General features: G+C 41.2%; 1 protein-coding gene across 1 annotated transcript in view; it reads right to left on the bottom strand.

Moving 5' to 3' along the window:
• EPHA4 (EPH receptor A4) overlaps positions 1-23,500 on the bottom strand; it is a 132,434-nt gene that overhangs the window by 27,476 nt on the left and 81,458 nt on the right. Inside the window, exon 6 of the mRNA XM_028105224.2 lies at positions 414-538. Coding sequence (XP_027961025.1) covers positions 414-538 — 125 coding nt within the window. The remainder of the gene's footprint in view (positions 1-413; positions 539-23,500) is intronic.

The raw sequence follows: 23,500 nt of genomic DNA, 5'->3' as shown, positions 1-23,500 counted from the left end.
CAAAACCCACACCTTGATTCTGAATAGCAGTGATCTACTTAAACAGATCATTATTTCGACTTTTATGAGTCACTCTCACTGATAGAAGGCTTATATATAAGAACCTCTTAGTTATCTTGATTTCCACTACTAGAAAGAAAAAATGGTTATATTAGAACACAATGTATTTTTCCTATTTTTCATGATAACCAACTTAATACATAACATTCATAACTGGATTCGACTGGGGAACAAAATGCTTTTGGTTTTGAGATTCCCTGGTACTCTGGATTTATAACTGGCTAAAAACTAAACAGAAAAAGAAAGAAAGGAGGGAAGGAGAGAAGGAAAGAAAGGAGGGTAAGGGGGAGGGAGGGAAGGAAAAGAAGAAGAGAAGAGAACGAGCAAGAGAAGCTTGCTCATTCAAGTAATACCTTCTCGTAATACTTGACTTCATACTCCAAGATCACCCCGTTGGGTCTATCTGGTTCCAGCCAAGCCAGAGCAACACTGTATCTTGTAACTTCTTTCGCCTGGACCAAAGCAATGGATGATGGTGCTATTGGGAAAAAACAAACAAAAAAACAAAAGGGGGAAAAAAAACAGTGGTGGTAGCAAGCAATAATTTCATTTTACTTAAGAAAAGTGTGAAGGATTATCTTGTCTTCCCAGATCCCCATGTCAGTCTTCCCCAGTACAAAAGCATACCGTTTTTATGGTTGTCTCCAATATGTTGGTATATGGTTTGTCTTAGAAAGATACTGAGGTAAAAGCCTACAGCATCACCTCCACAGCACCTGCAGCCGCACCTGCAGCCGTTCCTCACAAAATCTATAGAGAACGCTACCTTCTTTATGTTTTGCAAGCCATGAAATCCACTGGAAGACCTCCTTTTAAGCTCAGTAAAACGGCATTTCCTCCTACCTCCGAAGTTTACAAGTGGTCATCTTACCGGTCTTTTAATTTTATACAAGCAGGAGAATTTGCAACTCCTCCCAGGGGACTGTAGGAAATGAGAACAATTTCTATCCTTTCCAATATAAATAAAAGTACTGCTCAATTGTAGCTAAGTTTTCAGTTTGACACCGTGATGCAAATAATGAAGAACACAAATAAAACAATGATGCTCTCTCTGGACACGTGTGACATTTTGAAGCTATTTTTACAAAAGCTGAAATATTGCTTTTGCCTGTTAAGTAGTAAACTTTCTTCTTTCCACTAAGAAAGACACAAAAGCAGTCCTCTATTGGCTGTGTTCTCAGGAGTCCTTGAGATTTCTAAAACTAGGCTGCCCTCTTCTTCACTGCGATGGTCACGTCTCCAGCTATTGTCCAGTTCTGCTCGGACTGACAATGACACAAATGTGCCATCTCCAGGGAGAAGAGGAGCAGTCAATGAAATCTGTAATCTTACCTAACAAAGCTGGTCTGTAGAACCAGAGATTAGGGGGTCTCCCTCAATTGACCAAATTGTGGAAATATGTGAAATCATCACAAAATGGCCACTGAAGAACAACAGCATAGTGTCAGGTCATCCTCCTGCTCTTTCCCAACACACACACACACACACACACACACACACACACACACACACACACCTGCCAAACCCTAACTCAGAGGAAAAAAGAGAAAAGTAAAATAAATTGTCACTGAAAATGGATTGGGACTAACTTCAAACATGCTTGACCGTATCTGAGAGGTATGTACTGATGGAAAGGAAAGCAACCAGACACACCATAGTCACGAGGAATCTTCCAGCTGAAGTTAATCAATCAGGGAGCACCTCTTGGAGGTTATTTGACAGCCTGGCATCTCTGTTGGGGGTACTTCAAGATGGCATGGGCACATACGTGCATGCACGCACATGTCCCCTGCCCTATTTCTCTCTCCCACTCTTTTTCCCCCAAAGCTATTCCAGATTGAATCTCAGGCATAAGCACAAGTGAAAGATACAGTGGATACATATGTCCTCCATCAAAGGCAACCCCAAGGTTAGTAATACCAAACTGGATGAACAGAGCTGCATGCTTCAGACATATGGAAGCCACTGAACATCTGAAGAAAATGAAAAACGGAAATGTGCTCATTAGCTGCATTAAGGCTTCCCTCCCCCAACACACACACACACACACACACACACATACACACACACAGACATGCACACACACATTTTCTCTCTCTCTTTCCTTACTGGTTGAAACGGAACCATGGTCCAGCAAAACGCAAGGAATGACTCTCCCAAATACAGAGGAAGCAAGAAGGCTAAGAAAGCTGCCTGGCTATGAAAAGCTATTTTGCTCCAGGTAATAAATATATTGTCTAACAGAGCACTTTAGCATATACTCCATAAAAAGGGGCTCTTTAAACTCTGATGTTCAGGATTGGGAAGTGCAATAGAAAAGCGAGGATTTTCGAAAGAAAGCGGCAGAGGATGGGGTGGGGGGGAATCATAAAGTTATACGGTGGACTTTCTCTCAGAAATGGTCTGGCTCAGATTCTGATAATCAACAGATTCCTCAGGAAAGAACTGCCTGGCTGCCCTTGGGGTGCACTGCTTAACTAAGCCGGTTTCTCTCTGGCTGGGTTATCACTAAACTGCTGCATGTGGGCAATGAATCTGATTTCCATTTTAGAAGTTGGAACAGCAGTGTTCCTGTGCCCATTCAAGGGGAATATGAACTCAACTGAAGTCCTCAAAATATTGCAGGCAGTGCGTCCACCATATAGTCGTGGTAACTGATAGACTATTTCTAATACAGCCCTACTTGGAAAAATCCATATGCACAAACGTGTAAATAAACCAACCATGTGTGCTCTGACTCGGCCGCCATTAAAAGGGAAGAACATGAGATGAAAAAGTAAAGTAGAATAGTTCTAATTCCCAGAGGTATTATGTTGTGGGGCTGTCATGTCTGAATTCTTTCTGGACAGATCTCTTTCAGAAAAGCATTTTTATCAGGCCACGGTGACAAAAGCAATCCATGACCAAGTGAGGTGGCGAAATATACCTACTACAACATGCAACTGCCCTGTAGTCGAACATGGCAGCCATTCCTCCCTCTAAGGAGAGCGTCTTACCTTCTCTGGTACAAAGAACACCAGTCTGAAAAAAAAAAAAAAAAAAAAAAAAAAACTGGGCTTTACAGGGCTGCCACTCTGGAGGGAAGAGGCAGTCTGGATGTGTGCTCTACATTATAAGCCATGTAGGGGTTCTTCCCTCGCCCTTCCTACCCTGCTTCCAACGCAGCCTCCAAGTCCACATCTGGAAGCCATCACCCTACCACGTGTGCCGGGCTGCAGCTCGCTTCCCCAGCTGAGGCATTTGGCAATGGCATTTCTCAATCATTCTCCTACCCCGACGGTTCCCAAGCTTGTCTTCTCATGCCATTCATGTAATTGCTGCCACATCCCTCTGCAACTTGTGCTATGATTTCAGTAATAGTTTTCTTGAAACCACACGCTATATATATTGAGTTGTATTTAAGAAGAAACTTCCCATTACTGATATAAATAAAACCCTGTTAAAAGCAGGTAACCCTAAAAATGAATATGTGAGTAAACAATACTATCCATGTTTGCTGGGCATTCTTGCCTCTCTCCCTGCTTTATCAAAAAGTAGAGATTATAGCCAGTGTGAGAGACGAATCAAGGATAACCCGGGCACCAACTTGAGATTCTGGCCTTGGAGTAAGTGGAAGAACTGAGGGAGAATTGAAGAAACTTACTTTTCACACAGGGCAATTCAGTATTATGGGAGGTTCCATATGGGTCTTCACTAAAATCGTCTCTGATGCCACCATTTTTAGGTTTCCACGTTTTGGTAAATACTGCCAAGCCTTTCTCAATTTAGAAATGTTTTGGATCCTGGGTCCCAACACCCCAGGGCTCTGCCCTTTGCTAACAAAATTACAAGATAACAGACTAACAGAATAACAGATTGAACACTCCTGTCCCTAAAATACGGTTCAGAAGGAGCTATGACAAATCAATGCCTTAGTTCAAAAGAGGGCTTCTCACCATAGCGGGGGAAATTTTAGTCAACACAAAAAGACCAAGCAGAAAAAAGGCCTGCTAGTCTCTCAGTTCTCTAACTTACATTCTGAAACCTGCGGAGACATAGTTTTTCCTCAGGACTGACTCATCCACTAAGCACATACTTAATGAGCACCGGTGGAATAAGGCAAAGATGGGAAAGCACAGACAGAGCTGAAATCAAATACAGTCCTTGGGATCAAAGGAAGACCCATCTTTCCTTCAGCCTTTTCTGAATTAACAACAACAACAAAATAGATGAGGAAATTTTTTACAACAGTCTTACAGAGAAGGCACCCATTTTCTAGAACTCAAGAGGAGGCAGTTCCTGCCAATCCTCTTCTTATCCAGATTCTCTCGTGGTGACGGGGAGAAGTATGGGGTGGGCGCTTCCTTATTATACTGTGTTTTTAGACAGGAATACACCTGCCGAAGAGTCCGAGGAGAAGCCAGGAGGAAGATGAAGGCTGACGTAAGGAGCCTCACTACAAGAAAGAGACACATCTTAGATTGGAAACATTCCTACCTACCCACAAACTTCCTTCATAAAAGAGGTGTTTGCTTTAAGGAAAGTTCTGTGCCCCTGGACATAAGCAGGCATTCTTTGGTGGCTAGCATTTTGGCGTAACACACAACGAGGGGGGCTGGTCATGCTAGTCGACAGTAGTCTGGTTGCGAAAGACGACTGATGGATGTAAAAATCACAAAGGCAAGAATTACCAGAGGGTAGTTTTAGAGAAAGGTTTGTGACTTAATTTAATTAAGTCCTTAATTTTCAAACGTTAGAAGCAGTATTTCCAATGACTGACAGATGTCCATTTTCCTGTCCTGAGATGTTGTTATCTGAGACCACATCCTATGACTCTCAAGGGTATTTTAGTAGTTTTAATCCAAACCACATTCTCGATTTCCTTTTCTTTTTGCTTATAAATCACACTGACGTACCTGTTCAATCATTCAACAGATGCCCTTTAAGCCTCTGCTTGAGGAACTTAAAATCCAAAGTAGAGCCAAAGAGGTATTTATGTTTAAACAGTTAAACACTATTTAGCTAAATAAAGATAGTGGCTGAGATAAGAAGCCAGAATGGGGAGAGGGCATTGTAAACTGCAGAAACAACCATGGAAGGATTTGGAACCATGGAAGGTTAGTGAAGTCAGTCAAGATTTGCAGTGACACACAGGAAGCAGAAAGGTGAAAGATGTACCTGCTCCGAGTATGACCGGGATTTTCAAGAAATACTAGTAACTCTGATTCTGTGAGTGTCGAGCGCCCACCTAGGACATGTGAAATGAGGTAAAGATGAAACTATATCTGACTCATATACTTAAAAGTATTCTTCACCTTACTAATTTGGTGGGAAGATCAATGACTGTTAGAAGGATTTTGGGTGTAATTCTGGGTTTGAAATTTACCAGTTGCCATCTTGGCCAAGTCACTCAAATTTTCTTGCCTCTGTTCCCCCATTTGTAAAATACCATTCCAGATACAAGTGTGTGAGCTATTAGATGTATGCTCCAAAAAGGTAGGGCTTTCCCTTGTCCATATCGATATCCAAACTATTCAAGATCATGTTTGGCACATAGTGAGCACTCAATAAACCTGTCAAACAAATAATTAAACATTAAAATAGACTTAAAAAATCTTTGTAGACAGCGAGATGTTTTCTAAATATAAAGTAATAGAAAGAAGTCATCCCTAAGACAACTTTTTATCTGCACCTGTTTCAGATGACCTTCTGTGGGTCTGGTTTTGCTATTTAGGTTAACTAAGATATTGACAATTAGGAGTAAAGCAAATGACAATTCTAATTATAAATGAAGTCTCTGTTTTCTAAGAGATATGAGAGGCTTCTGAGCTTTTTTTTTTTCAAACACACAGGTTTGTAAAATGTCATTCAAATGTGAATTAACATTAAAAGTAGTTTTCACTGCACCTGTTACAGACAGCATTTTGAAGGGCTGCTCTTTTAGCTGACGGAGACATTGACAATCCCCTCAGCATTTCACCTCTATATCTGTAGGGTATGTAAATAGTTCTCCTCATTGCAAAGGTATGGAGGCATTGAAATCCACCCCCCACCCCCCGCCGCCAAGTCATAATCCTAAATCCAGAAAGGGCCCTAAGCATCTCTCTTGTTTTATAAGACTAGAGATGAGCTAATGGAAACAAATCAGTGACTGCCAGAAGAAGCCATTAGGTACTGCGTGTATCCCTGAAATCCCACCAAAAGGACATCACTGATGAAGTGTCCAGGTAATAGAGTGCAGAGCCCTCTGCGGTCAGGGTCGGGACAGCAAGATGAAGCACGTGGAAGAAATATGTTTCCACACACACATTGGAAACAAGTAAAATGGTAGTAGAATATCACTTTTTAAAGATGGAGCAAACACCACAGAGGATTAAAGAAAAAAAACTCACCAAAGCTTGAAGGTTGAATGATCTGAGCTTTCTACTAGAAAGCCAAGATAAATTATCCCCCCTTCAAAAATTCTGTACTGAAAATTCCACATATCCCTGAGAAACTGAGTGTGCTTTCTAAATAGAATCCCCATTTGCTATGTACCTGTGGTTACATCTGGTGGGAGATCTGGCCACATGCATGCAGAAGGCACATGTGGGTTTTATCTCTGTGTGTGTTTCCGATAAACAGAAACAGCACAGATTAGGGGCTCGATCATGACTCTCTAACAGTGGTACATTTCACAACGAAGAATTACAGGAGATGCTTTGATGTCAAACAGAGGAGGCTCCTTTTAAGAAAATGGTAAATTTAACTTTCTTTGGTTCAAAGCTCAGCAGTTCTCCTTGCTCCCCACCGATGCAAGTGCTACAATTTTCTTTTATTCGCTTCCTCAATGACTCGCCATTAAACACCTACAAGTCATTTTACTGCAGCAGTTTGGCACTTGTGACACCCAAATAGGATGGAGAGGAGGAAAAAAAAGGACGGAGCCAAGAAAGGCAGGAAGGAGTCTTCTGCGAATCACTGTGGGCTATCAAACTGTTTGCTTGAGTCCAGCATCATGAGCAATGAATTAAAAACAGTTTGGGAGACCTTGAGTGGGGGAAGAAATAGCTCAAACAGATCGACTGCATTTCACCACTGGCTCAAATTAGGAGGGCGGAGGGAGGAAGGCAGGAAATAAGCAGATGCAATGAAAGCTCTCCAGCCTGCAGGCAAGGAAGAGTGGAAACAGTCCTTTATGAAAGTCAAGAAACCCAAAGCCGGGATGTCAGTGGTACAACAATGCCCAGTGCTTGGAGGGAAGAGGACTTCTTAACCACAGTGGGGTGCCCCCTCCCCAGGATCTGAATTTAAAGAGCCAATGTTGACTCAAGGGGTCTTTCACTGATAGGAAAAATAAACCCACAGTTTATACATATCTCTGCTTCATGCAAAAAGCATATTAGAATTTAATTACTTGGGGCTTAAGGTGGTTTTTGTTCCCTCTTTCTTTCTCATTTCAACACCGCAGCTCTGATTTGCGCTTTATCAAAGGTTTGTGCATTTTAAAATGCTGTCAGGCATCAAAATTAAATGCTTCAGAGCACTAATGATATCCTTGTGATTAAGGGTTTTGCCGTCACAGAAATACTAAGAACGTTGGTGCTAATATTAATTGCTTTCTTCCACATCCCACCAAAGGAGGGAAGGATTTCTCCTCTGAGCTCTGCACTACCTAATGGCACTAAACACCAGTGAGTAATTTTTTTTTTACTATTAACATGGCAGTATTTTATAGTACTCAACAGTGTGAAGTGTTTTCATAGACATATGATTTCGTTTGCACTACATTCAACCAGCTGGCTTAACCCTCTGCTATTTTTTTAGGTAAAAATCATCAAAAGACTCAAGCCCCATCCATCCTCCCTTACACTGGTGATACAACACCAACCTAACAACTCTGCTCTGCAGCCCACAGCGTTTAGCTGCTGTATCATTAATAAGCAACTAAGCACATTTTATCAGAGTCAAGAAATAAAATTGTAGGGCGCCTGGGTGGCTCAGTTGGTTAAGCGACTGCCTTCGGCTCAGGTCATGATCCTGGAGTCCCGGGATCGAGTCCCGCATCGGGCTCCCTGCTCGGCGAGGAGCCTGCTTCTCCCTCTGACCCTCTCCCCTCTCATGTACTCTCTCTCTCATTCTCGCTCTCTCAAATAAATAAATCTTAAAAAAAAAAGAAATAAAATTGTAAAATTGTTTTAAAAAAAAGGTACAAAAAAGTTGATTACTCCAAAACTGATACAGAATTATTTTCCTATTCAACAAAAGACAGAGCACCAAATTCTCAATTAAAACCTTTAGACGACTGAATTCAAGGAAGTTCATTTATACTTAAATATGGATATATTAATATTAATTAAGCATACAGTTAAAGTATATGAGGGATGCATTTGTTCCCCCAGAAAGTGATTCCTTTCCAAGCTCAGGACACAGAGTCCATTTTAAAGAAATACTCTAAAATAAAGCAGGGCACAGTAACACTTACCAAAGGATACTTCCAGTGATTTTTCAGAATCTGACTTTGGGACACTCATGTGCTTTAACTAAGTGACCCGCGAGCAAGCCTTTACAAAGCATGAAACTCAGACTCTTACTTTACTTATTTTCAGAGAAGTGGGTGGCAGATAATTTTAGAGAAATCTTTTATAGAGAGCTGTTAACCGCATTTTAAATAATGGAATGTGACGCTATCCTTGGTCTTCATGGGACGTGTTGGCACAAGCAAATGAAAGGTGTTGGGATTAGCTTCTGTGGCTAAGTGTCCAAAGATGTGAGCACCCCTCCCCTAAACACCTGTTTCTGGGATGGGGAGCCGCTCAGACAAGGACTACATTTCCTTTACATGTTGGAGGGTTCATGTGACTGAATTCCGGACAATGGGGTGTGGGTTTAAGTGATTATTCCTTTTCTAGATGCGACACATAAAGGGTGTCCTTGGGCCCCTCCATCTTCTTTAACCTAGCATCTGCCGGCTGGACATTGATGTCCAGGCCCAAACCTCCCCTCATCACCACCAACTGGATACAACTTGGGCAAGAAACAACTTTCTACTGTGTTAACCTGTTAACCTGCTAACTGACATCTGGGGTTACAGCAGGTACTCATCAGGGAAAGTGGAACCATTCAGCAAAAAAGAGGCCTTTTGCACATGACGTTTTCAGATGATGACTAAAGTGTAATAGTATGGTGGCTCCAGAAGATTGAGCTGTGGTCTCAAGTTGCAGCTTTGCAGGGACACAATCGGCCACAGAAGGTCTTCTCCCAGCAAATGAATTCAGCGGAATCACAAATTACTGGGCTCAAAGCTTCCACGGAACTTGTCTTAATGTTCAATGGGAAAAGACAGCGGGCTTCTCAAAATGGCTTGGGTGAATTTTCTTTTCAGAAAAGAGTTGGTCTCCATTGCCTAATTAACAGCTGACACAGTTGAAGGCTTGGGCCATGTCAATCAGAGGAAAACCGAGAAGAACGAGCAGGTGAGCAAATCTGGCCTCCTTCGCAAGGCACTGCCACACGCTTACCACTATTTCGGCCGAGCAGCTCCCTGAGGTACTTATAATTATCACCTTTGAATTCATATTTGCAAACTTAGGCAACACACAGAAGGTAAAACTGGACCGGAGCTATAAAATGAGATTGTAAACCCAAGTCTGCCTGACTCCAAAGTATACAATCCTCCTACCGTACCCCATGCCTATAAACACACACTCACTAAATTACCATTTATTGAGTAACTACCGGGTGCCAAGCACCGTTTCAAAGGTCTTGCATGAATTAATTCATATAATCCTCACAAAAACCCTATAAGGCGGGTACTATTATTGTTCTCATTTTATAGATACACTAGGTACAGAGAGTTTGAATAACTTGCCCTAAATTATAGCATGTAAGTGGTGAATTCACCAGTCAGGTCCTGGAGCCCACATTTTCAACCACTGAGCCACTGGAGGCCTCTAGTCTCTCCCCTCTTTGCACTGGTAGGAAATGGGAGAGTTGAACATTAAATGGCTTGTTCTCCCAAAGCATCAGCACCATTGGTAACAGCAAATCCTACATCTGCTATGTGTCACTTACGTATAGGACTGTCCCCATACATTCTTGGTTGCCAGAAATCCAGAGGTAACTTAGACAGGACTTCTGTTCACAGACAAAGCTTAAAGCTTTTGGAGATGAATCACCTCACAAGAGAACTCCTTAAAGACCTAAGAAGAGAATTCTCTAAAACAGAAGAATTCAATCGCAAAATAAAACGACAGTATTTGAAGTTAGGGAAGGGGTAGGGGGTAAAAGGCAAGCTTCTGGAAGGTTGGCAATGTTCTAGTCTTTGCTCTGGTTTATGGTTACACAGGTGTTTGTTTTGGGATAATTCACTGATTGTACATTTATATCTTACCCACTTTTCTGTACGTGTGTATAGTTCATAATCAAAAGGCTAAAAGTCAAAGAAAAATGTTAAGTAAGGGTATTAAGGATGGAATAGGACAATTAGTATTAGAAAGACCCATCCAACATTTTTCGTTAACCCTCTGGGTAAAGGTCTAAAGGTGTCATGAAGATCTAAGTTTTTGCAAATTAGGACTTTCATAACTATTTAACTGTTCTGTTTCATATTTGAGCCACACAGCAATCCCTGCTCTCTGAAGTAAAGAAAACGTTTTACTTAAATGCTTGTTTTACTTTTGTTTTTGTTTTACTTTTTAAAAAAACTACTATCTTAAATTAGCATTGCTACATATATAGCCATACCATTAATTGTAAAACTGTAAGTGAGTAACAGCTCGACTTGGAACCAAGGCACATGTCCCCCAGAAGTAACTGGGGATGACTTCGGGTACCGAGGGTCTCCGGTGTAGTTCAAGTGTGTCCTCTGTTTCATCTGAGAGCTGCTTGTTTTACTTTCTATTTGCATACTAAGAAACTTGTTGGCAGGTTCCAACAAGGGTAGCCCATATTTGCCAACAGAAACATGGCAGGATTCAGTGTGTATTTCCTGTTAAGTAAGAATGCCAGTTTAAGGCAAACAGGAAAACAAGTCTTTCAACTGGAAGGCGATTTATAAGAATATGCCTGAGAAAGACAACCATTTTAAACGGGCAAAGTTAGCAAGAATAAATAAATGAGGTAATTTTTTTCTCTCTGAATGCCTCTAGGAAGATGAACCTTTTTCATTGCACCACGGTAGCTCAAAAAGTATCTAGGATAAACTCTTGGTTGAAATTATTTTATATGTGTTTTGATTAGAAAGGACGATGATGAGCCTTGGGCAAAGTGAGCCGCTCCATGCCCAACGATGCCTGCCAAAATTATTCTGAAATACGGAGGATGGTATAAAGGAAAGGTTCTCTTCTGCTGAGCAGAAATATAGCATAGAGAGTGGAGCCAGATTAGCTGCTGTGAATCAAGGCTTCTATTCCTCTAGCTGTCAACTCTACTGGAGAGTTTCAGGCATTCCAAATCTGGAAAATAAAAGCTGTGCTGTGGGCTTCGGGTTCTCTTTGTTACTTGGACAGCTGCTAATCGTCCTGCTGTGTTTGGAACCAATGAGACAATGCTGTAACATTTAGCTTTTTGACATCCTGAAGCATCTAGATCATTCCCCTATTAAACATGTATTAATCACAAAGACTCTAAAAGCCAGGAAGATAGATGCACCTAGTAAATCTTCGCCCTTGCCTTTTACTTCCCACACTCACGTTTCTACATTTACAGGCAGAAATGCTTAAAAGCCTGCTCCAGAAACTGACCAATAAAAAGCCCTGTTCATTACTTTATATCAGATGCTTGACGATTTCCTACCCCTGGAAAAGCCTTTCAGAAGGAGGTAAGACATTGATCATTCTGCTAAAAGAGCCTGTCTGTTTCAATAAATAGATCCACTGTGACTGCTGTCATCTTGACTTTTCAAGTGTGATAACTAATTCAGGAGTGTGGCTTTGTCACTTGCTACAGGGACATCCAAATCATCTATGTAGTTTAAAAAAAAAAAAGCCATTAGATAAACCTAGGAAACTTCAGGGAGCAAAATATTAATACTCCTCGTACTAGTAGTACTAATTATCACCACGACTACTAATACGAGAGCTACTAATAATACTTGGGCTCCAAGTCAGGCCAAATTACCCCCCAGGTCATGGCCCCGAGCAAGAGTGAATAAATGGGAGCTAATTCTGGGTTCGGACACCTGGAAGAATGGAAAGAGTGTGGGCTGGATGAAGCCTCAGAATTCTGTGCACCAAAATTTATGTCAATAAAAAGGTCTCAGAGTTATTTCTTCATATTGGCCTTCATTTCACAAGAGCATTGAAGAGAGACATCAAATTCTCCATCAAAGAGTAGACCATCCATAGTACCTGTTATGAATGGGTGACCTGGTAGTCAACCTCCAAACAAAGGAAAAATTAAAAAAAAATAAAAACAGATAGACTGATGTTATCACAGAGGCCCAGAATCCAATTTTCTTTTTTCTTCCTTACATATAATCTTCATAGGAAGCTTCTAATCACCGTAACACAAGATGAAGAGAAAAGTCTCAACACAAGGAGGCTCCTGTTAACTACAGAAAAGCAGCATTTGCCATTCTGAAATTGGAAATTTCAGAAAAGCAGAAAAGCAGCATTCGCCATTGGAAATCTCTTGAAATTAGACTGCTATTTTTTATTTCCCAGGCTAATGGACCCATAAGAGGCAAGTACAGTATTTGCAAGATGCCAAGCTGGTGCCAGCTCAAGGCGCTGAATTCCTTGGCTTTCGACGGAGTCTGAATATATCATGACTAACTCCTTCCCCATCACTGCTTCAGTGACAGTCCACCGTCTTCCAAATTGAAAGAGTAGGAAGTCAATTAGTGTCACTTATGATGTGAACACCTGTCGACTAAGACCTGGACTGAGACCAATTTCATTACCATAGCCACTCAAAGGCTGCCAGATGGCCAGGCCTTGGACCACTTATGATAGAGTCCAGATTCAAGGAGGTGACCTAAAGACAGGAAGGTCTAGAGTCCCATTAGTCATCTCCTGAGCCATCCAATGCCCCATCACATATACAATTGCAATAGGATACCTATTTTTCCTAATGGTCATTTAAAAAGACCACAGGAGCTGCTCCAAAAAATAGTTGTGCTGACCAGAAATTAAGGATATTCGCCCCTTAAATGATAAGCATTTTTACCAGCCATTGTTATTTTTAAATCTGAAACTACTTTTTAATAACTCAACTTTATTTCTCTTATTGCATTTTAAAACACATAGAATCGGAAAAAAAAAACACAGAAATGAAAAATATCAGACAAAGAATACAGTGGAGCATGAAATTATAGGCTACAGATTATCACTGACAGGGTAAGACAGACAGGCAGAGGGTACATTTCAATACAATTTTGGTTGCAAATGTATGTGTCCTATGTTACTTGGAATTTTTCCAAGTCCAAATGTTGCTTGGCTTAAAGAACGATGACTAAATGCTGAGAAATGATGGCCATGGATGGTAAACTAGAGGGTTGCAGTTGGAACAAAGAGAATGAGAGAGAGAGAGAGACAAAGATTGAGAAACAGGAAGAAGACCAATACTAAGGCTCTCCCTCATATTCCCAGTTGGTTTCACTACCTGGAAATCTGGAAAAGGTTCTGAACCCAGGGAAATCAAATATTCAAGGGGCAATATCTATGAGCCATAGAACAAATGCTGAGGAGCTGGTTTTTCAGTAATACCTAAGGAAGCCTTCGTTTTACTTGGAGCCAAATCTTTCCCTCCCAGTTTCTTTCTTGCTACAAAGACAAGCACAGAGTAACTGATAGGTGGAGAGAAGTGATGGAGACCTTTGGGTTAAATTACAACCAGCACATTTTGCAAATGCTTCATATACAAATGGTCACCACATGCTATGCTCTCAAAAATGTAGCCATAAATGATATTCTTGAAGGCCTCACATTTGAAATGCTGTCTTTTTGGCAATTGTCATAAAAGCTATGATCGAGGTTAGAGAAAGGAGCATAATATATGAGAAAGAATTTTAAGCTTGGGAATTTGCAACAATAGAATTAATGTCTTTTTTTTTTATTATTGGGGTATCAGCCAGAAACAAATCTATGTGCCAGATAGTTTAAACTCCTACAGGCATTATAAGTCCGAAGCTGAAACAACCAAGCTATTAAATTTTAAAATGTTATTAAGGCCAATAGATGTCTCCAACTGGATCTGTGTTTGAAAATCCAAGATGACTTTTGTAGGCATAAAGAATAACAAAGGATGAATTAGGAAATCTATAATTGTTTCAGGACTTGAATTTTCTATTCTATTCTTTCTTTTTTAACTAAGAGGTTCACAGCGTCTCACTGGGGCCCCTCTTTAAACACAACTTGCTGAAGTGTGAAATTCAGTATTACTGGCTCCACCCAGGAGTCAATCTGTAAATACTGGGAAGGACCTCATTAGAACAACACATCGCCTAGAAATAGTCCCACAGCATGGTCTCCAAGAAAGACATTGGAGCGGGGCTCCAGCACACTCCAGGCAGTTTATGGGAGTATTTCGTGTGTGTTCTGAAATAGGAAGGAAAGAAGAGCTGGAGAGAAAGAGAAAAAGCCATCATTCAAAGCACACATGCAATGAAGGTTATACTCTTGAAGAGTTAACAGGGAGATTTAAAGGGCTTCTTATGGGTCATTCTTGCCTAGACAATACCCTTTGATATTACACAAAGATTCGTTAAATATATCACCAGCCTCTTAGAGCCACACCTGAATTCAAGGACTACTCAGCACTGGTGTCTGCAATGAGGGAAGTGAACGCAATTTACGCTTTTTAAGTTCTATGACCTGTGCTCTGGTTACAAGACACTAATTTCATTAGTGTCTTGTAATATAATTGCTGATATTCTGCCATATTTGTACTCCCTGCTTTCAGCGGAAAACAAAGCAACAAGAATCCCAATTACATACCATAATGATAATCACGCCCCTATTTTTAAAATGGGGAGAAACGAGATGATGTTAGCTTCAAGAATTCCCAAGCCTCCCAAAGCATCCTCCTAGAAAGATTCCTAAAATCATGCTCTCCTTGAGCCCTGTAGGATTTAGTGGGTTTCAGTGCAGACAAGAGCTACACCAACAACTCTTAAGATCATCTAAAATTTTCAGATGAAAAAAAAAAGTCTTTGATTATCTTGTAAAGTGGAAAGGAACACTTGATGAAGTTTAGCTGCATATTCAAAATCCCTCATCCGTCTATACGTGTGCCCCTGGCTTTGATAAAGTAAGATGGAGGAAGCTGTGCTCTCTTGCCCATCTTTACACTTTCTGTGCTCAAAATACACACTTATTATGCTAAAAAAAAAAAAATTAGGGTTGAGTCAAGAGGCAGATTTACAGCTTGCAGTATGTTATCTAGACAGGCACAACTCTCCAGGGAGCCATTGTGAGCTTGCCCCTCTCAGTGTTTGTGCTAATGGATATATCTTACCCAAGCTCCTTCCATACAGTGAACCTGTCGGTGGCAGGCCCCTATTTAATACCCACTGAGAAGCTGAAGCTATGTATTTGTCTTGTTTGTGTGCACACATCACCGTCAAAAGGTTCCAAGATAAGGATTTTTTAAAATAAATCATCTACCCCGGGGGCCTCCATTAAAGAGGTCTTTTTGACAGTGAGGACCAAACTGCCTGAGAAATTCATAGACAGAGGTTCTCAATGGAAGGTGCCAGGCAAAAAGGAGTGGCCCAATCTTCCCTTCTTCCCTCTCCCTGTCCCTGGAAGAGTGATTGCAAAATAGAACACATATTTCAAATCATTGTCATCTTACCCATAAGATATTTTAGATAGTTAATGTTTTGGAAAGCAGCCCTTGTGCTTTGTCATAAAATAAAATAAAATAAAATTAAATTAAATTAAATTAAATTAAATTAATATAAATAAAGTAAAATAAAATAAAATAAAAAAAGATGGTTCAGGAGAGCCACAGAGTCCCTTTAGAATGAGCTAACCAATTTATCAGAATAGAGGAAGAAGGAATTTAATGTAAGATTTGTTTCTTCAGGGCTGTGCCCAAATTGACGGCCATTTTGCTGACTATTCAGCCAAATTCCCACCGCACTCCGGGTACCCACCTTCCCATGTGAGACCAAATCATTTGACATTTCCCAATGAAGCCATGGTGTTCACTAGGCAGGCGACCACACGGATATCTGGCACCACCTTTCTTTTCTGTTATTGTAGTTCTGGGGTAGCCTATGGAATCTTTTTCATTTTTCTGGCACAGGCAAAGAAGGAAATAGCATGTCTGGTGGGGGGTGAGGGCAAAAGGTGGGCACTGGGGGAAGACATTAAAAGAGTTATTTTTAATACGGATGGCTAGAGTTTAGGCTTGCTTATCTTGACAATTAAAATGTAAAACCTAAAAAAAAAAAAAAATCCTCACAAGTCTTTACCTGAAGACAACATATGGAATGCTTTCTTACTGTATACCCACATGAAAACAGCACGCAGACGCTAGCGGGCAGAGAAGGCTCTGTTCAGTGGGCATGACATGGACAAGCATTTTAATGAGTCCCTGTAGATTTAAGATCTCTCAGTGCAGGATTAGTCCTGCAGCACAGCTCTTGGTTTTCCTGGTGTTTAAAGGAAAAAAACTCTTTAAAGACATTAGTAGGGGGTTAATGGGAGGTTTGATAAAGTTTCTCTGGATCTTTTTATTAATGCTCAGTGCAAACTATCTCCAGAGTCTCTCCTGGGCTCCTCTGAGGAGGTAGTCATTAATTTAGCCAGTTGGAGTGATAACTGGTCAAGGTAGAAGCCCATCTAAAACCTTTGCTAGTCCTGCACTGTTCATTTCTCATCTCCACCAGGCACTTATTTTTCAAATCTCATGATGGCTTCTCCAGAGGGTGGAAAGTCAGTGTTCGTGTTTGAAGTAACGAGCACAGAAATAGACTGTCAAGTGTTTGGGGTGAAAGCTGGTGAATGAATTTCCCTTCTCACCAAAAAAATAAGTGTATATGAATATGTACATTTATGTAAGAATAAAGGCATAGGAGTGGAAAAACAGTGTCCTCAGTCTTGGGTATAAATAAAACTTTCATTTTCTTGGATGGAAAAACAGTTGACTGTTGAACAGCATGGGTTTGAACTGGGCAGGTTCACTTATACGTGTTTTTTTTTTTTTCCAATACAATACTGTACTGTAAATGTATCTTCTCTTCCTTATGAATCCCTTAATAACATTTACTTTTCTGTAGCTTCCTTTATTGTAAGAATACAGTACATAATATACATAACATAAAAAGTATGTGTTAATCGATTGTTTATGTTATGGGTAAAGGCTTTTGGTAACAGTAGGCTATTAGAGTTTCAGGGAATCAAAAGTTATACGTGGATTTTTGACAGTATAGGGTAGGTGCCCTTAACCCCTGCACTGTTCCAGGGTCAACTGTATTAACATCTTTTTAAAAATGCAAAGCAATTTTTATCTGTATACAATAATTACTAGTATGCTCTATACACACTACTTGTCCATGCGACAGAGTCAGCCTTGAGGCTGGATAATTTAGTAGGTTCTTCTATTTTTTTCTCCTCCCTAGGACTAGTGGCACCCACCCTGAATACAAATTCATGGACCCCGGTGCCACACACAAGAGGCTGTGTACCATTGTACATCTCCCAGTTTATTTTATTCTTAATTATGATCATAATTAGTGAGTACGCTTAATAATTATAGAGGTGGCAACAATATTCAATAGACATGAATTTATTTTATGTATAACGTTAGAATCAAGGGACTATTCCCTTTCTTTAAAAAAAAAAAATTGTACTCCATGTTTTTAAATGTGCATTTCCTAGGCATTATGAACTAAATCAGGAGCCCAGAGCTGGATCAGGGCTGTTAATAAGAAAATCGCCGCCTGGCTTCTCTGAAGCCCATTGTGTGCTCGTTTGGGCCTATAATTACTCAGGCACAGGAAGGACTCTCTAACCAGCTTCCCCCAAGAGGTACTAATGATCACATACCAAGCACTGGGGATGCGTGAAAAACTTCCCAGCAAAATCTCTTGACACAGTCGCCCTACAATTTGTTTAAAGATTTTTAAAATGTGTCTTTAGAAAGATCTCTGACTTATATTCAACTAGTTTCATCATGTGTCTTTCCTTTAACTTTCTTAGGAGTAAGAAAAATACGACATGATTTACTTGAGATCAAGGGCAAATGAGAAATCATCTGAGCGAGGGGACAATGTCAAAGAGCAGTGCCTAAGATTATTTAAGAAGAAAATTGCTGCCAGCATCAAGCCAGCCTACAATACTGCTCAGAATGCACGTTTTCAAGAGAACTGAATGCTGCCTTATCAGAACACTCAAGCACATTCCACGTTATATTTAAACCTGAGTGTCACTGGGAAAAGATCTGTGGTACAAGACAGCGAAGGCATGCTTGAAATTCGACTTGATTCCCTGAAATTGTGTTTATGTAGCCAAAACCTCTAAAAAAGGTGTCTTGCCAAATATCAAAATTGTTTCAAGGGGCACCTGGGTGGCTCAGTTGGTTAAAAGTCTGCCTTCGGCTCAGGTCATGAACTCAGGGTCCTGGGATCGAGTCCCACATCAGGCTCCCTGCTCAGTGGGGAGTCTGCTTCTCCCTCTCCCTCTGTCACTCCCCCTCCTTGCTTGTGTTCTCTCTCTCGGTCAAATAAATAAATCAAATCTTTGAAAAAAATAAAATAAAATCATTCCGAATGTGACATTTACCTAAATGTTAGTCCACCACAACCTTGGCCAGGGTGGTTTCCGACAAATGACCCCAGCAGCTCAGCATCTTCTCAGCCTCCTTTCTGACTGTGTTCTTTCTCAATTTAGTACGCCAGAGCAGGGATCGGCAAACCTTTTCCACAAGGAGTGAGATGGTTAATATGTTCGCTGTGGAGGACATTCACTCTCTAAGCTACTCCACTCTGCTGCTGTCCCGTGGAAGCAGTCTCAGATGATACACCGACCAAGGAGTAGGGCTTCGTTCCTATAAAACTTCTCCACGGACACTGAAAATTGAATTTTCTATAATTTCCAAATGGTGCAAAATATCATTCTTTTTTGGGTTATCTTCAACCCTTTTGAAATAGAGAAACCATTTTTAGTGGGTTATACCCCACCTGGGAGAGGATCAAGATTTGGCTCCTGGGTTATAGTTTGCCAACCTCTGTACCAGGGCATTAACAGAAGTCAGATATTTGTGCTTTAAAAGTATCAACAGAGCTTCCCCCCTCGCTCTCCTTCCTTTTCAAGTTTACAGAAAAGCCTGAGTTCTGGTCACATCTTATTTGGGTATAATGGGTAATATTCCATTACCATTCTCAAAATCACCAGGACGGTGCTTTCTGCCTGTTAATTTGATCACGAACCACACTTGGGGCCACTTTGGTACCGCCTGTCACATTTAGCTATGGTTAGGACCACTCCAGGATGACCTTGCTCTTCAAGGTCTTTCACCCCAGGCCAAACTGGACCTCTAGACTTCTCTACCTTCTTCTTGTTCCTTTCCACCCTTAGGTATAAATTACACGAGAGCCCCATTACCTGACAACTGCATTCATTTCAATCTGATCAGAGGCAGAATTTAAAGTAGTTTGCCCAGGCCCTTTCTGAAGCTTTCCTCTTCATTTGATATTTATAATTTTGTAGGATTTTTCTTGAAATCACACAAAAATTGTCTAAGCTTCAGACCCCACAAAATCTGGTGCCACTATGCCTCGAGCACGTTACCTAACTCAATTGCTCTAAGATGTTTCCCCTTTTCCCACCGTCTCCCTGAAGCTTTCCCCTTACCATGTAGAAGACAGGTAGCAATTATACCCAGTGGGGATGAGAATTCCCACTGTTCTCCATTATCCTACTCAAATAATATAATACGTCTAATTAAAAGATGACAGGGAAAGAGAGAATGGGAACCTACCAGTTGAGTAATAAAAGACAGTCTGCCTCTTGCACTTAGTTATTTTCTTTTCTTTACTCATTATTTTGGTTTTATTAAATTTATCGCTACTTGAGAAAGAGTCTGGTGATTGTTTTTACTATAAATAAATGTGTTAATCGACAAACAGCTACTGAATATCTACTATGGACTGTGCAATGGCATTCCATCAAGGTGTCCTGTCACTTTACCATTGATGTAGTATTTCCTTTCAATCTTAATTGTCCGTCCTAGAGAACAAGGCCAGTCTAACAAGCAACACCAGTTCACATGATGACAAAACAACTGGGATTCTTCACAAGAGGTCCCAAAGGGCCGTTTATAACTGCCTATCCTCTAAGAGTAGTGTTGGGAGCATTCTGTTCCCATCATGGAGCCATGGAACCAAGCAAAGGCAGGATCTTGATGGAACACTAGGAAGGTCGACATTTCTATGAAGTCATGAAATCTGTTTTTCAAACTTATCACTAGAGCAAAGTTGCTCAATCTTGGCACTGTGGCCATTTCAAACCAGATGATTCTTTGTTGTGGGGGCTGTCCTGTGCATGATAGGATGGTTAGCAGCATCCCTGGCTTTCACCCACTAGATGTAATAGCGCTCCCAACTGAGATAACCAAAAATATCTCCAGACATTGACAAATGTCCAGGGAGGCACGCTGAACAACTAACTATACCCGAGATGCAGCTAGCTTACTGTTTCGCCTTGCAGAGGAAATAACTTGGTAGGTGTGGATTTGGAGGGGTAGAGAGGAGGCAGCATTCGGGTGTGTTCTGCTAATTCTGCGGGAGCATTTCCTGGAATTTTTCCCATCCTTGAAATTGCCGTTAGAGCCCATTTCTGAACATCCTGTGGAAACAAGCCCTACTTCTTCATGCTCATAGCTCATGACTGTATTCTTGGAATTACAGACTTTTAGAATTAGAAAAGATCTTAGAGATCAGCTAGGTTCAAACGATTATGTAATCCACCAAATATCTGAACTCCTCCAAACTCAGTGTGTTACAGATGTTTGTCACTAGGACACTGCAGCTGTGCCAAGAGAGATCACCAGATGCCATTTCATTGTCAAATATCTAGAATAGGATCTCATGCAAAATAAAAATCAAAAGTGTGATCACTGGGGCACCTGGCTGGTTCAGTCTGTAGAGCATGTGACTTGATCTACGGGTCATGAGTTTGAGCCCCATGTTGGGTGTAGAGTTTAGGTACGTATGTACATATGTACGTACATACATACATACATACACACACATGTAATTGTTGTCCCAGGTGCAGTTCAGAGTTAGTAGGGAATACAATCTGTGGCAGTTCATAATGTTTTAAAACAAACCAAACAACCTCGAGTGTGATTTGGCCCCAGAGCTGGAAGACAGGGGTGGGGGACTTGGGGGTGGGAAACATGCAAACTGGCTCTGTGATATTAAGATCTACTGCTGGCTGCCATCTTAGCATTTTTAGCAAAACTATTCACAGTTCTGCTGCTTGGCCAGGAAAACCTTGTTTCATTTATACCGCATTTCTCTCTCCCAGTGACGCAACCTGTATTCATTTGCCCGAGATGGTCCACTTAAGTAAAAGTAAACCAAAGAAAAGCCATTTAGAAAACAAATCACCCAGCAGTCTGCTTATTCATTTTTCATAAACATCAGAACCATCTCCTCCTAAACGAAAAACACAACAGTCGCTGGAGGATTTTAGATGGAGGAGGGGAAACATAAGTTTCTCGAGGAACCGCTCTTTGCTCCTTTTGGAAGGTAACAGAGAAAAGTGACAGGGTAGGGAAGAATTGCCTTTTCCTCCGTCTGCTCTTTTCCCAAAGTGACTTCTGTGGAGCTTCCCACCCTCATCCACTTCCCGCTGCTCCTTCCCACTCTTGGCATAGAGGTGGGGCACCGGGGTGGAGGTGGGAGCAGTCCTATGCCCTCTCTGCTCTCCACACCTGCAGACCTGTCCAGGGTGAACAACTTCCGTAGCACAGGCTTTATCCTTGCAGGGAGCCTGCAGTCAGCCAGCTGAGCTAGTCTCTGGGTGACACAGGGCAAGTGTCATTAGAGCCAGCCCTTTTGGCCACAGAAATAAAGCTTATATCCTTCAATCAAGCAATAAAGCTGACATCCTGAGTTCCCTTTGTCTTGGCTCCAGTGTCAATTGTGTTTGAAGTGGGAGGGGGAGGAAAAGCATGATATTTACCTCTTAAGATCCCAACAGTAAGATTTGGGTTAGAATGGTTTAAATAACCATGTGAGAACATGAGCCCATTCACACCACATTCCACAACTAAATGATCAAAGCCTGGTCAAACGTCCATTTCCGTGCCCAGATACTCAAAGTTTGGTTTCACCAATGCGGAGCATGTCAAGCTGAACACAGGGATGCTACTAATTATCCAATCATTGTAAAAGAAAGCAACTTTGTCCTTTCGGGAGCAGGGAGGAGGGTGCTCCCTGGTTCCAGGTACTGGCCCAGACATTAGCTTGGGTGAGTCAGGTCACCCTCATGAACCTGTTCAGCCATGAGAGCCCCAGAGGTGGTGGTGACAAAACCAGGTATCCTAGGAGGGTCTGTGTCTGTTTGTTAAATAAGTTACTGATGAGAGAAAGAACCCTGTGAAAACAGGGCAAAACCAGACAGCCATGAAACGGTGGCTTTTAGGTGGTAATGCTAACAATCATTTATTCTATGTATTCCTTCCAGAGTGAGCCATCACGTCTATAGGTGTTCCTAAGGAATTTAGTTTAACGAAATGATAGGCACGACTTCAATTAGAATATAATTGTGTGTATGTAAATATGCTCAGGGGAGCTTTGATAGAGTTTATGGTTGCTACATTCACCCAGAATTTTGGCCTACGTTATTAATTTGCCCTACCATGAAGAAAGGGTTTGTTCATCGAAGATAAACTATTCCGCTGATACTGCATTAGGGAACTCCAAATCATAGTAGGATAACGAGGCAGTGCTATGCACGTACACAACTCTGTGCTAAGCAAAAGCTTTCTGGCTGGCCACATAGGACGTCTCCTTATTGAAAGATTTATTTTTAATTTTGAACAGCTTTCCAGCATTACCCTTCATGAAAATTAAAATAGGGAGCTGGAATTTTGTCCTGTTCAGCAAACCTCCTGGAAGGGCTGCTCACCATGGCAGAGAAAACCTCATTGTGTCAGAGGAATTCCCCCATCCACCTTTCTGTTAGAGCTCAAAGAATCACGCCTACATTTTTAATAAAACTTGGACCTTTTTCCTCTCCTAATGTTTTTGCACCTTTTCTTCTTTTGAGGATTTTTTTAGCCTGTCTTCTTTGGGCTCCTTGGGCCTTCTGGCCTGGTAGGAGCTGATATAATCCCTTGGCTCAAATTCTTATGTATATAGTCATGGCCATTCCCACCCCCCCAAATCTGGGGGAGCCAAGCCTGTCCTCAGCATGTCTCCCAGAGGCTATTCTCTACCAAAGAGAATGACTTCACCTCGTACAGCCTCAAAAGGTCCCTTCCTACTTTTAAATCAGTTAAGAACACGAAGTAGTGATAT

Source organism: Eumetopias jubatus, unplaced genomic scaffold (genome assembly GCF_037043125.1).
Source record: "Eumetopias jubatus isolate StellerSeaLion01/CBP00866 unplaced genomic scaffold, mEumJub1_p1.0 scaffold_3, whole genome shotgun sequence".
NCBI classification, from domain to species: domain Eukaryota; kingdom Metazoa; phylum Chordata; class Mammalia; order Carnivora; family Otariidae; genus Eumetopias; species Eumetopias jubatus.
The sequence above is the reverse complement of the archived record's forward strand: the minus strand, read 5'-3'. Positions and strand labels throughout refer to the sequence as shown.